General features: G+C 37.4%; 4 protein-coding genes across 6 annotated transcripts; 2 read left to right on the top strand and 2 right to left on the bottom strand.

Annotated features, from left to right (window-relative positions):
* Positions 1 to 82: 82 nt before the first annotated feature.
* LOC129566439 (frataxin, mitochondrial) lies at positions 83 to 1,061 on the top strand. The gene is made up of 2 exons (XM_055442375.1): positions 83 to 537; positions 638 to 1,061. The coding sequence occupies exons 1-2, from the start codon at positions 217 to 219 to the stop codon at positions 902 to 904; spliced, it is 588 nt and encodes a 195-aa protein (XP_055298350.1). The 5' UTR covers positions 83 to 216; the 3' UTR covers positions 905 to 1,061.
* Positions 920 to 4,248, bottom strand: LOC129566435 (sorting nexin-29). The gene is made up of 6 exons (XM_055442367.1): positions 3,552 to 4,248; positions 3,166 to 3,347; positions 2,876 to 3,052; positions 1,830 to 2,685; positions 1,408 to 1,705; positions 920 to 1,323 (listed from the first exon to the last, which is right to left on the bottom strand). The coding sequence occupies exons 1-6, from the start codon at positions 3,680 to 3,682 to the stop codon at positions 1,177 to 1,179; spliced, it is 1,791 nt and encodes a 596-aa protein (XP_055298342.1). The 5' UTR covers positions 3,683 to 4,248; the 3' UTR covers positions 920 to 1,176.
* Positions 4,249 to 4,347: 99 nt separating this feature from the next.
* On the top strand, positions 4,348 to 9,731 carry LOC129566432 (zinc finger protein 107-like). 3 transcript variants are annotated; one of them, XM_055442365.1, is made up of 7 exons: positions 4,348 to 4,399; positions 7,202 to 7,341; positions 7,570 to 7,939; positions 8,015 to 8,166; positions 8,253 to 8,742; positions 8,821 to 9,063; positions 9,123 to 9,731. In XM_055442365.1, exons 2-7 carry the CDS (start codon positions 7,267 to 7,269, stop codon positions 9,299 to 9,301), a joined length of 1,509 nt encoding a protein of 502 aa, XP_055298340.1. In that variant the 5' UTR covers positions 4,348 to 4,399; positions 7,202 to 7,266; the 3' UTR covers positions 9,302 to 9,731. The 3 variants fall into 3 exon arrangements, with proteins under 3 accessions (XP_055298340.1, XP_055298338.1, XP_055298339.1); XM_055442363.1 differs by lacking the exon at positions 4,348 to 4,399 and adding an exon at positions 4,971 to 5,346; XM_055442364.1 differs by lacking the exon at positions 4,348 to 4,399 and adding an exon at positions 6,637 to 6,973.
* Positions 9,732 to 10,447: 716 nt separating this feature from the next.
* On the bottom strand, positions 10,448 to 13,922 carry LOC129566434 (bifunctional phosphoribosylaminoimidazole carboxylase/phosphoribosylaminoimidazole succinocarboxamide synthetase). The gene is made up of 6 exons (XM_055442366.1): positions 13,688 to 13,922; positions 12,284 to 12,325; positions 11,758 to 12,106; positions 11,521 to 11,633; positions 10,879 to 11,439; positions 10,448 to 10,805 (listed from the first exon to the last, which is right to left on the bottom strand). Exons 2-6 carry the CDS (start codon positions 12,300 to 12,302, stop codon positions 10,552 to 10,554), a joined length of 1,296 nt encoding a protein of 431 aa, XP_055298341.1. The 5' UTR covers positions 12,303 to 12,325; positions 13,688 to 13,922; the 3' UTR covers positions 10,448 to 10,551.
* Between the last annotated feature and the right edge of the window lie 445 nt (positions 13,923 to 14,367).

The raw sequence follows: 14,367 nt of genomic DNA, 5'->3' as shown, positions 1-14,367 counted from the left end.
GTAAGAAATATTACGAATCAAACAGAATAAAATTATCAATATTTTAAATTAGTAAATATTTGGGGAGATTTTTTTGATCGAATCATGAAATTCGTTTTAGTACACATTTGAAAAACGTACGTAAACTATTTGGCGTTAAGGTTCGTTCCGACTTGTCTTCAAGTGTCATGTAAAATCTAACCTCATTTTTTGTAATCAAAACAAAATTCGACCAAAATGAACCAACTAGCGCGAAACGTAATATTTTCAGTGAAAATTTCGCAGAAAACAAGAACAATTGCCAGTTTGGTGCCTCGAAAAACCCTAACGAACCATGAGACTATTAGACTGTTTAAAAATTTACCCGCTCAAACCACATTTTCTGCGAAAAGTAGTTTAATTGCCACACAAACGGTTCGATTTTCATCAGATGCAACTGAGATTACTCAGCTGGACTATGAACACTTTTGTGTGGAAACTTTGGATGGTGTTTGCGACTATATCGAGGAGCTGATTGACAGTATCAATCATTTGACCACGGCGGATGTTGTGAATAAGGTGGGGTTTTTTTGAATTGAGTACATTATGAATTCATAATTTTGAGAGGTGTTTTTAATGCAAATATTTCGTGAAATAAAATCTTTGGATCCATTTCCAGGATGGTGTTCTGACTGTTAGCCTTGGATCAACGTATGGTACTTATGTCATCAATAAACAATCACCGAACAAACAGATTTGGTTGAGCTCGCCCACCAGCGGTCCCAAGAGATTTGATTTTGTGTATGCAAAAGACGGCAGCAAATTGGGTTACTGGATTTACAAGCACACCGGAGAAACGTTGCACGAGCTTCTCGACAAGGAATTCACTGAAATTACAAAAACTCAAACCGAATTTCAATCATTGCCATTTGGCTCGAGGTGCTAAAATAAAATTCGATCGTTTCTCTACAAATTTGTGAATGTTTTTATTTGTTGAATAAGTCTCTTTTAGAAATAAATTGATTGTGAATAGTGAACATGGTTCAGCCCTTAACAGATATCTGATCTAACAAATATAAAAATGACCGCTACAAAACAATCTCTTTTCATTTGAATGATTTAGTGAAAAACCAAAAATGAATGATTTTTGATCCTTTATCGAAATGGAGATTCATACATTCAAGCACATTGGATCTCGATTTTAGTTGTAAATGATCTTTACAATCGATGGCTCTGCTTAAAAAATGGAAACGCACATTCCAATTGTGACCTGGTCGTGCACCTTGCTATTTCTGGCATCAACGATAACACACCCAATAAGTAGACTTGAAGACGCTGCCGGCGCATTTCCACGAATTCCGCGTTCTAGAAGAGATGACAAACGATTATTAGCTTAGATTTCCACTTGATTCCATAACACCCAATCGAAACAACGACAATTCAGCTTACCATATTCCCAAAACTCTTCTTCGGCGGAAAATCCAAGGTTTTTATCATAGGATTGCTCATTTGTAAGTATTTATCCAATCGATGAAATTCGCTGTACCTTCTCAGCAACGACCATTTCTCATTTTCAACGCCCGATGTACCCGATACTGGTGTAATTTGAATTTCGTAAGCAAAATATTTCCTATTCGAATCCTCTCGTCGTTGCAGCAAAACACGCGGTATGCTCACCAAAAAATGCCTAGAACTTGAACGACTCATCACAAGATTATGATGAACGGACCGCAAGCGGGCGTTTTCACTGTGGAAATGAAAGGAAATCGTTTAAAATTCGTTATATAGGATACGAAGTGGTGGAAGTTGTTAAGATCTAACTCGATTTCATTCTCAATTAGGATTCGATTTAAATTAAACGGTAAACTCACAGTGTTAATGAGTGTACTCGATCTTGCAATAGAACGCAGCGTTCTTCAAGTTCTTGAATGCGAGACATATGTTCTTGTTGAACGGTTTTTAGTTCTTGAATGCGTGAAATGTACTCATTTTCGTTATTATTCCCATTCTCATGTTCGATCCGGTTCTCGTTCTCATTCTCCTCTTCATGTTCACGTTCATTTTCGAGCGATGGTGTTGTGTTGACTGAACTGTGCGTATTGTGATCCGAACTGATGGAGCTGCTCATCGAAGTGGAGTGTGATGGCTGGGAAGCGACCTGTTCGGGAGGTGAGTTTGAAGAGTGTGTCGTTGTGTTTGATGTGAAGCTACTGCTGTCGGTTGCTTTCGACATATTCGAATCGGTTTCCTTATCATATGAGTTAGATAACAATGGATATGTTTGAGTCAATGGATTGACAATTTTGATTGACGTTGGAAATTCGGGCTCAATGTAATCCGTTTCATTTGGATACACTGCACTTATATTAATTGGTTCAGCGTGCAAACGCTCATAAGTAGAATCGGTGGTGAATGACTTCGATTTTTCTTCGGCCAATTTTTGTTTTTCTTGATATTTGAGACAGGCATCAGCCAGAGAAACCGCCGTCGGCGGCGTTGAAGATTTTAACAAATTATTATTTAGCAATGAAGCACTTTCATCCTCCTCAAATGATATGACTGCAGCTTTTTTCGACGCTGCCGATTTTCGTTCACTTGTAGTGCTGCTCACCGTTGGTACCGCAATGATGATTTCATTCGTCTGCCGGGGTGATACCGACTCGGCCAGTGTTGCTATATTCAAATCCGGACTATCAACTGCCACAGCAAAAAGAATCGATCCAAGGCCTGAAACGAGTCAAAAATGGATAAATAATTGAGTGTCAAATCAAACAGAATAAATGAACTGAAATCAGTCATTAATGTCATTGCAGCGACTGATTAACACTCTATTTATTATTTTACCGCAATATTTCGTCAAAATTTATTTTATACCGATTAAAATCACACAAAAGTATTGAAAAAAATCTGTACTGACCGGCGGCAATCGATGGCAAAAGATTGCTCGCTTCGTTATCACGAATTAACGCCCAGCTTTCAAAATACGTATTCAATCCGGCCGTATCACTCAACCATGTTGAAATGTATCGTTCCAATGCACGTTCATTCAGCGCAGCGCGTATCAGTGCACGCACCTTCCCATGATCTGTGCAAACTGTAAATCAATTTTGTGTATTATTATCAGCAATTGAAATGCAAAAACGCAATTAATTTTCAACAATGAAAAAGTCATTTGTTCTTCTCATTTGGTTTCAATTGATTACCAACCATATCGTAGCGTTGAAAATCGTTCTTTCTCATGATTTGTCAAATGGTTGAAGGCAAATTCCCAAAATGATATGGTTGGCAGTTCTGTGGTTAGATTGCCCGACACAATATTTTTGAATACTGATGTGGTTTTAAGTCCATGCGATAATGCTGATTCCCAATTTGTACACATTCGTTGAACTCTGCAGTAAAAATAGTGACAAAAATTGATTGAAAAAGACAAAAAAAAGATTGAAAATTTTCACAAAAAGACGATACGCGACAAAATTCATGGGAAATTGAATGAAAAAATCAAATCCAATGAACAAAATCACCAAAGTCAAACAAATTTTTTTATTTTGTTAACAAAAAACCAATGAAAATGTTTATACACTTTTCTCCCATACCTTGTATCTTTTTCGGTGGCCAAAAGAGTTTTATTTTTCCCATATACATTTTGCACTTCTTTTACACTGTCCATCAAGTTTTTAAGTAGCATGGTACAATTTTTGCTGTCGCCAAACAGTCGACCACTCATCTTTTCATATGCGATTTATCTGTTTCGCTTGGATTTATTCATTCAATGCATTATATCCAAACAAAAGAAAGAAAACTTTCTCTTTGTTGCGTAAAAAAACACAAATAGCACTCCACAATTAACGACTATGCAAAAACAACTAATTAGATTTGTGACATTGACTTAATTCTATTATCGTACAAATTGATGCATAGAACTGCTTTCCATGAGATTAGTTTGTGTTGTGCACTTCTTCATGCCACTGATCGATAGAATGTAAACAACAAATCCAACACAGCGAATAATCAATGTTTTGCTGACGTTTGCACGTTTCACTTATCTTACTATTAAATTTTTGAATTGTATGACCATTCCTCGACACGGAAATTTTCTATGATTTTATTCATTGTTCACAATTGTATTTGCTTAGAAAAACAGACAACTTTTGAGGCAACACATTCATTCATATAGATGAGTGGCATTGAAATGCGTAATTTTCTTCGAACAAAATTGTGTTTGCATTGAAAATTTACTGTGACAGCTGTAGATAAACTGTCAAACATACACTGTTATTGCGATGAGCTCACACACACACACACATACACACACACACACACACACACACACACACACACACTGTATGGTCGTCTCTGTCATTGCGTTGAACTGTCAAATTCAAACGACTCACAGTGAATAATTTCGTAGAATCTAATGTACTAAACGGACTTACGATTCTTGGTAAATAAAATCATTTCAACGTTATGAAAGAATTGAGAGCGTGTCTCAGATGTTTTCTATTGAATTTTGTCAAAAACTTCAAAAAAAATTGATTTCTTCATTTTTCTTGGTTTTAAACAAGCTTCGTACTGATTTTCAATGTAAAGAATTAAAATTCGCCAACAATAATCAGAATTACCATGAAAAAAATTCGTTAAAAACAGACAAAATTCCCGAACAACCATTGGCTGTTCGAAATTGCAGCAAAAATCATGCCAACAATCCATTCCATCGTGACTGAATGCACCGTTGTTCTGCATACGGTGTTGGTGCGCATACGGTGTACTTGTGTTATGGATGCACATGTGATATGTTGGCGGAATCGAAAGTGAAAATGAGGGTGGTTTGGTATTTGTAGTGAGGCGAGTACATACCGTCTCCATCGTGGGATAGTTATGGGTTTGTTGTCACGCTTGTCGCCGTCTCTCTGTTTATATGTATGTATATGTATGTGGCACAGAAAATGCCATAGAGCAACATGCAATAAATAGATGTGGCGCGTGAATGTTTTCCGCTGCGCTGTGAAAAACACCGAGGAAGAGGGTGGATTTTTCCTTTCCATTCCGCCGTCATCGTCGCCGCGCGCGTCACAATGGAGAGAGAATATGCGTACAACGCAGCATTATCAAAGTTGTATGGCAATACACATACGGGCTTTATATTTTATTGTATTGTAAATACAAATAAAATAAATCCCGAAGTGCACGGTCGCTTCATTTAACTCATACTCGATTTCTGGAGCCAGTCAGTGCGACGGCAAACATAAAAGCCATTAAACACGAATTCCATCTGTTTTGTGTGTGCGATCCATTCGAATATTCCAAAGTTAGTTGAAGACAATTCAAAGTTTAGTTTGAGAAAATAAGTGTGGCGAACGTTTCAATAAGCTGATATCCACTTGAAAAAAGGTATAATTTAAGTAATTAATTTATTTCCTCTCGTTAAGAATAGAGAAAATATCATCGAAAAAAGGAGACAAATCAAAATCAGTAGACGAAGGAATGAGCATAATGGCGAAATGAGTCAGCGGCATCGATTTTTTTAGGGAAAAGTGAAAGTTTACGTGAACAAAACCAACACTTTTTGCAACACTCGATCGAATGCAAGTGATTCCGAATTCGGAACTCATTCCGCGTCTGCCACATATTGATTTATTGTGATGTGTATGCACATCTCCGTCGAAGAGCATTGACCTTTGCCTCGTTATATTTCATGGCTTCATTCGTTGTCGTCATCGGCGTCGATTTTGTGGATCCAATTCTTTGTGGATAGACATCAAAATCGCATCATTGTTAATCTTAAATCGCAAATCCAAAGCAATTTAAAAGATTACCGCCGTCCGATTTCTTTTCCCGACGATTTTTATCTTGGTATTTTTTTTTGTTGTTATCTCGGTGGTGGAAAATTTCGATTAAAATATTCAAATGCGATTCCTTTGTGCTGGCGAACGCCTATATATACATATACGTATTGCTCGGCATTAAAATTAAATGCAAGCGTAGGGGATGAGCGCTATAATTATCCGATTGTATGGAAACGGCGGCAGTCAATGGTTACGTTGGCATTGAATACGTATTCTCGATAAAATTGCTCTTTGTTTGCGTGGATTGTTGAACGAGTCGCGGAAGGGGGAGCCAAATATGTTTGGTCAGCGCGTTCATTTCATAAATTGAACTTGGGCACATACACACGAAAAATCAGAGATAAATGGAGAACAGTGTGCTGCTCTCACAGCTAAATGCTGCTGCTGCTGCTGCTGATACGTTTTTTTCATCCTCTGTCGAAGCCTTCGGATCGAAGGTGAATAGCCGCCATGCGTCAAATTCACGCGAATAAAGCGCAGCCGAACGAACAAAAAAATGATGATGATGAACGAATGAACTCAGTCGGTTATTTGATGAAAGCAAAAGTAATGCTGAAATCTGTGTATTGTAAATTTATTTATTCAATTGACGCTCAAAAATCAAGAGAGAGAGAGAGACTATATGTGCAGTGCACACTATTGGCAACGCACGGAGTAGCACATAGCGCTCATAACAAGTGCGACTCAGAAAAGGTAAACATCGTATACGTGGCGGTACGCGCAATCGTATCTATTTCGTCTGGATTGAGGGAAATAACGTACTCGTAGTGGAAAAACCCACCCCAAAATGTAGAAGACGAAGAAAAAACGGATCGAATCGTAACGTGAAAACATGTTCCGCACGCGTTTCATACAACAATATAAACATTATGCCGCCTGTTTTCAACTCAATAGCTACGCTAATGAATTCAAATGAGATAAAATTAGTCGGCTTTCAAGTTGCCGAAGCGCAACGCGACAAAAAAAACAACCATTTTTTATCCTCTGTTGCATTTCTGATTTTTGCGTCTAATCATCATCGACGACAGCAAAATGAATTTCCATTTTTAATCGATAGTTTGTGTGTTGATGTGTATTTTAATTTGCTTGTGAATTTCAAATGAACTACTTTATTGATACAAATTGCGTGCTTTATTACACTAAAGATTTTATTGGCACCGATAAAAAGAACGGTAAAGACGAAAATAAAGCGTACACGTTTTGGTGTGTCATTTATCGATTTCTTTACATGCACCAAGATTTTATGGGTTTATTTATACCAAATTCTATGGTGATAATGAGTCATCGTGTACGAAACCGACAAATTTGGAGTGTTTCCAGTCGAATTAAGCATATTTTAACGAATTATAACTTGTGATACGTCGCATTTTGACTTTGACAACTTTGTCTTGAACTTACAGACGAATTGTGAGGTGGTCCCAGATTTTCGTTTGGTATTTACTTATGGACATATGACGATTGAACAATGAACTTCTCACCATTTGGAAATCCATTCTCAGCCTCGATTTCGGGCATTCATCAGTTTGCAGCTGGTGCTCAAGTAAGGATAATTTAAAGAATAAAATCGATTTCTACATTCGATTTGACATATTTTAAATAGCTTTTTTCTTTGATTTCAAAAAATCTTTTGATTATAATTAACTCCACTATAGTGCGAAATGACGTTTGATTTCTAGAGAAAAAAATAACTCCTACTTTCCGAAGGAACCTTTAAATTGAAATCATTTTCAAGGATTAAAAACTATTTTCTTTCACCAATCACACCCAGGACTCATCGAATCGTTATCACAACAGTTCGGCATCATCGAATGTTCCAAATATGAATCATTGCAATCAATCGAATGTGCCGATATTGCCGAAATTTCGTGGCGATGATAATTTGAGTGCAAGTGCGATGACACAAAAGTACAATGGCCATGGCAACAGTAATTCGAATGTTAGTACCAATCCTTATCAGCCGAATGTACCCGCATACACACCATCGGCCCATTTACACTCGAACAGCGATGAAAAACAGCGCCTTGCAAATTCTTACCAACAATCGAATACATCGAATTCACAAGGTCATCAATCGCAACCAGAACTTACGCAAGATCTTTGCAATGCACTATTGAACCAACAAACGGACGCCAAGAGAGGTATGTGTTAGATTTGCTTCTTTTTTTAGATTATCTTTGTTGGCTTACGTGTCTTCTCTTCGCTACCGGTTTTAGTATTGCAAAATGTGAATTCTGGCTGGCAATCTTTGACACCGAGTTCAGCAGTTGCTGATTATTTATCACATTTACCGGCCAGCTTGTCCTTGCATCATTTTCTCAAATACTCGGCGGAAAGCATCAAAAAGGAATCGCAAAGTCAGCTATCGGTAAGGAGTGAACAGTGAAAACCAAAAAAAAAAGCAAATGATTAGTATGCAAAAGTGATTGTGATCAAAATTGTTACCATTCGCAGAATATTGATATGACACACACCCAGAATTTGGCACAGGGCTTAGGATTGAACTCCTTGAGTTCGAGCTTATTATCGAATGCAGCCATTCTGAATCAAAACCAACAGAGTCATATGTCACCGATGCAATCACAGTCTCAGCAACAGCATCTTCCCATTCCACAAACTCCAAATGCCCAACAACAATCCCATAGCAATGGATCGAGTTCCGGCAATAACAACTTGATTCAATCGTCTTCGGCAAACAATGGTAATCAAGCTCACAATCTTACAAACAATGCAAATGGCAATCAAAACGGTATGAACAATGGCAACGGATTGAATGGCAACAATACGACTTCGTCGAAAGCCTCAACAGCCACAAAGAAAAAGAAGAAAAAGAAGCCACCGAAGGAAAAGAAACCACGACCAAAACCAGGCGAAATTCGACTTACAACTGCACTTGACGGCAGCACTCTTTATGGTTGCCCTGAATGTCATATGGTTTATCCAGGTACTGTTCTCACTTTCACCAAAATTCCATTGAAAAAGAGGAAATCATTTTTAATATGTTCCATTGATTCGATTGCAGAAAGAGGTCTTCTCGAGGAGCATTTGGTGGGACATAACTTAGAACGAAGATTCATTTGTGACATTTGTAATGCCGCATTGAAACGCAAAGACCATTTGACACGCCACAAACAATCTCACAATTCCGAGCGACCTTTCGTATGCACGGTGTGCATGAAAGCATTCAAACGCAAGGAACAACTCACTCTTCATTTTGTCATTCACAGCGGTGAAAAGCGGCACATTTGCCAAGAATGTGGAAAAGGTAATTTTAATTTGCTACTAATTATTAGATAGAAAACTATATGAAAATGTGTTTTGTAGGCTTCTATCGAAAGGACCATTTACGGAAGCATACCAGATCTCATATCGCTCGACGGGTCAAAGCTGAACTTTCTCAAACAAATCAATCGCCCAATTTACTAGCAGCACAACAGCTTCAGAACCAAGGGCTGACCCAACATCAATTGCAACACCAACAAAATAACACTTCCTTCAGTTAAAGGTCTTCAAATGGCTGCAGCCAAAATGTCATGACTTTCATTAAGTCTTCATCATATTATCATAATTTTTTGCCCCCACAAAATAACAAGTATTCATCTTATTTCACTTCATCGGTTCAATTCTTGATCGGGACTCTTATGCAATTCTAAATTGTACAATAATCACCAATGGCGTTTTTGTCTATCTCAAACTTTATGCGCATAATTTATTCCTTTGATGTATTTCAAGTATAGCTTTGTAAGTTTCTAATCATAACATACGCAACCCTTTTTTTAAATTCTCTCGCAATGCCGACAAATTTGGCTCAAGCACAAACGAAAATCAACAATGAAAAACACTACAAATCGTGAAAATGAAACATCTCAGTGATTGTGATTTTTATATTTGTCATGAAGAAAAATAAAACGTATATATTTCGAGAAAAAAAAACATCGTATTTTTGTAACTGAATGGGAAAGAAAGAATGATGATGCCAAGGTAATATTTATTCAAGACGAGAAATTAAAAAAATAAAACGAGTGAGAAATCGGAAGAATTTTTTTAATAAAATTTTTATTTCGATCGGAATTGTCAATTTATTCGGTTTGTGATGCTTTTTTCCGTAAGATTGATTTTTTCGAATATTTTTTTGAATTGGATTTTGAAAAAAGGTTCGATGACTTTTCAAACAAAAAACATTCGATTTTGGAATTGTGTGAAAAAAAACTTCTCCAAAATGCAATTGAATTTTCAGAATAATTTCCGCTCAAAATCCCATTTAACTTTTATAAAAATAACTCTTCCTAAGTTCATTTGGGACAAAATCTATTGATTGGCGATTGCCGATGGTCAATGGAAATGTTTCAGGAACGAAGGCAGATTACGACTAATTATTGCCAAAGTGAGCTGAGAACTCCTTTTTAAATTCAAAAAAAGATCTATCCTCGAACTACTACGAGTTCAAAATCGAATGGACCTTAATTTATTCCGGTAAAAGTAAAGTCAGGAATATGCTTTCTGTTCATAAGATATTTTCTGCAAATCCACAATTGTCATGAAAAAAACAAATAGAATGTCTAGCAAAGTATGATGAAAAGAATACTCTGAAAAATCGAAATAAGCTACCAGCGAAAACTGTAGAAAAGAATTTAAAAAATACGCTTATATTATGTATAAGAAACACAATTTTTTTCATTTTCGGAATGAATTCGTGTGATGAAATGCATGTATGCATTTATTTTTAGCGGAGATGTCCAATGAAGAGGTTGGTTTATTTGTGTACGCTGACAGAGCGAAGGCCACGGATGAGTTCGTCAGATTGTTTCAAGCTAACGATATTGGTCAGTTGTTTGACGCGAAGTTTTGACCAGATGGTGTAGTTGCCAATGCCCAAAATTTGTGCAGCATTGAGAGCAGCAGCTTCTGGATAGATGACAGTGCCGCATCCCAAACCGGATGGAACATTCAAGCTTGACCAAATGTCGATGTTGACATTGTCGCTTTTAACTGGTGGACAGTTGATGACTGGAATCAATGGAACATATTAAAAATAATTTCCTCTTTTTCAATGGAATTTTGCTGAAAGTGAGAACAGTACCTGGATAGGTGGTATTGCCTGATAAAACTGGGCCCAAACCGTTTGATCGGCCGGCGACAGCGATGAATACCAAATTATTGAACAGACTTTCGTATTCACGAACAATTTGAATTGTGTCTTGTGTGCTTTTGTGTGCTGAAGTGACGCGCAATTCAGCGTTCAAGCCCAACTCTTTGCAGTATTTAGCAATTTTTTCGCAGTGTTCCTTGTCCGATGGGCTTCCCATGAGAATGACAACAAGGTTGTCATTTGGTGGCACAATGTGATCCAATTGCTCACTGACCCATTCAAAGTTACGTTTGACGGTTTCCAAATCATCTTGTGTGACCGTGGTCAAGTTACGGTACACTTGTTTGTCAACCATCAATCGTTTGTCGCCTGATGGCCAGAGACGCCATGAGTCTGAATCGATCACATCAGCCAAAAGGATTTGTCCTTGTTCATCGATACCAAACTCGATTTTCATGTCGATCAAAGCACATTGACGATAAGCCCAAGCCTTCTCGAGGATTTCGAACACAACAATCGTGGTTTCACGCATGATGTCCACTTCACTGCGACCTGATTGGAAGAATAGATGGAGAAATTTCAATGAAATGCTTTGAAACAATTGAGATTTTCATACAAAAAATTGTGTCTTACCGATTTTACGGCCGTTAAATTCAAAACCGGCTGAAATAATTTCCTCTTCTGTCCATTGAGGATCATGATTTGCATCGTCTTTGAAGAATGTCTCTTGTTTTGGTGGTGAAAAACTGTTGAAGATTCAAATAAATTCAAAATTGTAAATAATCATCAAAATTGTTGAGTAAAACGATTGTGCATCGACAAAAGGAAAAGCTGTGCAATGAGAACAACAAACAAACAAATTAAACGTACCGATAACCTTCTTTGACCGAAGGATAACGTCTACAGAATGATCCGGTAGCTAAGCGACGAGTAACCCACTCGATTGGGATCATTTCGCATTTACGTGAGATAAAAGCGGTTGGTGATACTTGTGTGACATAAGCCGTCTTCACGCCGGCTTCATTCAAGATGGAAAAGACCTTGCCATTGGTTGCGTTCGAAATGGCAGCTTTGCCTGCCAAATCGTGTTTCTTAACACCATCTCCAGCTGTAATGCGATCCTTGTTCAAGAGCAAACAGAGACCAGCATTGTTTGGCAAGTCGTAAACGGCTTTTGTTTTTCCTTCAATGATGACCTTGCCCAATTTGTAACCACCAACTGTCAATACAGTAAACAAATGCAATCAGTCAGCAAAATCGAAATGAAGGGAGTTGAAAATGAATGATCAAATGCAGAAACACAAACAAAGTGAAAAACCAAAATAGTTTCAATCTATTTCTACTTCTAGATATTCCGAAATAAAAATAGATTTAAATTGTTTTGAAAACTACTTACTTTCCGTTGGAGTCGACATGTTGATTTGCTGTGTTTACGTAGCTGCAATTTAAAGAAAAAAAACACAGAGATAATGAATTAATTGATAGAGATTTGCAATTCAAATCAAACGGCGCAAACACCAAACGAATCAATCGAATTGAGAGTGCGTGTTTTTGTCTCGGTGGTGTGACACCCATGAACATTATAAATAAAAACAGACTGATAATGAGACCCCATCGTTGTTGGTTGTTATTGTTTGTTGCCACTTGAGCTGGGCTCGAAAAATGCCTCGAGCTGTTGATACACAACGCGAGCGCGCGAGAGAGTTCATCTTTCAAACGATGTAAAGGAAAGAAGAAGAAAATGGGCGCAGAATCTAAAACGTAGTTAAGAGGTCATCATTTAATCAGTACGTATCATGTGGGGTATTGTGAAAATATTGATTGTCACCGACCATTGGTCGGCGACCAACCAAGAAGCAAAAAAAATGGAATTTTTTTTTTCCATCGGCCAAACAAACAACAATAATATATTTATCACTTTTATTGAGAGCGTAACAACAAATCGTATTTAGGCTATCGCTTTGCTTGGGACAAAAATATTGTGCCGACAGATTATGGGAAACACCGTGCAAACAGAGGAGAAAACCAGTGTCTTAATCGCGTCATAAATGGAATGACAATTATCTTCATTGTGCTGACGGAGTATCAACAGTGACCGAAGAATGAAATTGCGTATCACGCGAGAAAAAAAGGCGCTTTGCATAAGAGTTCAGCAAAAATGATAATTAGCAATGACTTGTGCGTTGCGACAGAGCGTTGCGACGCACAAGATGATAGTGTCAATATAGCGATTGTGATAAAGGTTTTATTTACTTGTTGATCGAATACCTTCTGGTAATGCGAGCAAAAAGGTTATCAGCATCGGTTACGTGAAGGTGACAAATTGAATAGAAACAAATGATGTAACAAAAATACTAGCGCTAAGATTTTGTCGTCATTTCCCAAATAACCTGTGCCGGTATTCTACGACTTTCCGACAAAATCGTTCGGAATTATTTTTTTCGTACATAAGACCATATTGGAGTGAAAGAGAGAGATTCCACTATTTTTCAGCTTCCCACCGGAATTATTTCGATAACTCAAGGAAGAATGGATTGTGTGAAAAGTCGTAGAATACCGGCACTGATAACGAGGGTACGAAAGTACCAAATGTGCAATAGAATCGACATGCGTTCTGTCTTTTTTCTATTTTCAGACAATAAAATCGATCACAATAAAAATCAGGACGTTTCCTATCAATTTTACGATAACAACCACTACATGCAAAATTCATTTGCGATTCTGTCTCTTCCCAACTGGATTACATCAGTCTTATAATTTTTCTTATTGAATGAGAGAAAAAAGCAAAAAAAATTCTTACCGTTTAAAGTAATATTAAAATGGAGTTTAGGATACCAAACACAAAACCGTACACAGTGAGAGTAGAGAGCAACAAAGTCGCGTGTTTAACGAATCACTTGGTTGATGAAACTAATTTGTGATACGAACGAATATCGTAAGCACCAAAAGAATATTTTTACTGTCAAATTCCGTATAACCGATTCATTTATATATGCATGGCATGAATGTACGCGCAAACCGACAACGAGTCTCAGCCTCTGTGTGTGTTGAGAGCGACCGTATCGTTCTCGTCCATGTGTGAGAAACGTTTTTGTGTCTTCTTCTGTTTGTATTTCAAACAAAGGGATATTGCAACTTTTTTGACCAGAAAAAACGCCATCTTACGTCGTGCCCGTAAATTATTTTACTGTACATTTCGATGGTAGAGCTTGAACAAAAGTTCAACACTATGCATAAACTTGGAAAGAGCTTGATAAACTTGATGAAATACATATATTTTATGGTAGTTGCAATACCCCTATGATTTCAAACCACCACCATTACAATGGACGTGCGCGTCAAACCAAACAACAAAAATCACTGTTCAACTGATTTGAATGTATAACAAGTTGTTGTTGTGTGTTTATGCCGCACGCGCGAATGTATTAGTTTGAGAATAAAGCGCGCATTGAACAGAATCGACAGAATAAACAACAAAAA

Source organism: Sitodiplosis mosellana, unplaced genomic scaffold, assembly GCF_009176505.1.
Source record: "Sitodiplosis mosellana isolate CC-2019 unplaced genomic scaffold, AAFC_SMos_1.0 Smas_scaffold_3, whole genome shotgun sequence".
Classification (NCBI taxonomy): domain Eukaryota; kingdom Metazoa; phylum Arthropoda; class Insecta; order Diptera; family Cecidomyiidae; genus Sitodiplosis; species Sitodiplosis mosellana.
This window is presented reverse-complemented; position numbering and strand designations above follow the sequence as displayed.

Excerpts from the sequence above, each read along its gene's own strand:
- LOC129566439 (XM_055442375.1), top strand. The coding sequence starts at position 217 with ATGAACCAACTAGCGCGAAACGTAATATTTTCAGTGAAAATTTCGCAG. Across the intron at positions 538-637 it reads CGGCGGATGTTGTGAATAAG|GATGGTGTTCTGACTGTTAG; the intron begins GTGGGGTTTTTT and ends ATCCATTTCCAG.
- LOC129566435 (XM_055442367.1), bottom strand. The coding sequence starts at position 3,682 with ATGAGTGGTCGACTGTTTGGCGACAGCAAAAATTGTACCATGCTACTT. Across the intron at positions 3,348-3,551 it reads GCCACCGAAAAAGATACAAG|AGTTCAACGAATGTGTACAA; the intron begins GTATGGGAGAAA and ends TTTTTACTGCAG. Across the intron at positions 2,686-2,875 it reads TTTGCCATCGATTGCCGCCG|GCCTTGGATCGATTCTTTTT; the intron begins GTCAGTACAGAT and ends GACTCGTTTCAG.
- LOC129566432 (XM_055442365.1), top strand. The coding sequence starts at position 7,267 with ATGAACTTCTCACCATTTGGAAATCCATTCTCAGCCTCGATTTCGGGC. Across the intron at positions 7,940-8,014 it reads ACAAACGGACGCCAAGAGAG|TATTGCAAAATGTGAATTCT; the intron begins GTATGTGTTAGA and ends TACCGGTTTTAG. Across the intron at positions 8,743-8,820 it reads ATGTCATATGGTTTATCCAG|AAAGAGGTCTTCTCGAGGAG; the intron begins GTACTGTTCTCA and ends ATTCGATTGCAG.
- LOC129566434 (XM_055442366.1), bottom strand. Across the intron at positions 11,440-11,520 it reads ATTTAACGGCCGTAAAATCG|GTCGCAGTGAAGTGGACATC; the intron begins GTAAGACACAAT and ends TCTTCCAATCAG. Across the intron at positions 10,806-10,878 it reads AGGCAATACCACCTATCCAG|TCATCAACTGTCCACCAGTT; the intron begins GTACTGTTCTCA and ends CATTGATTCCAG.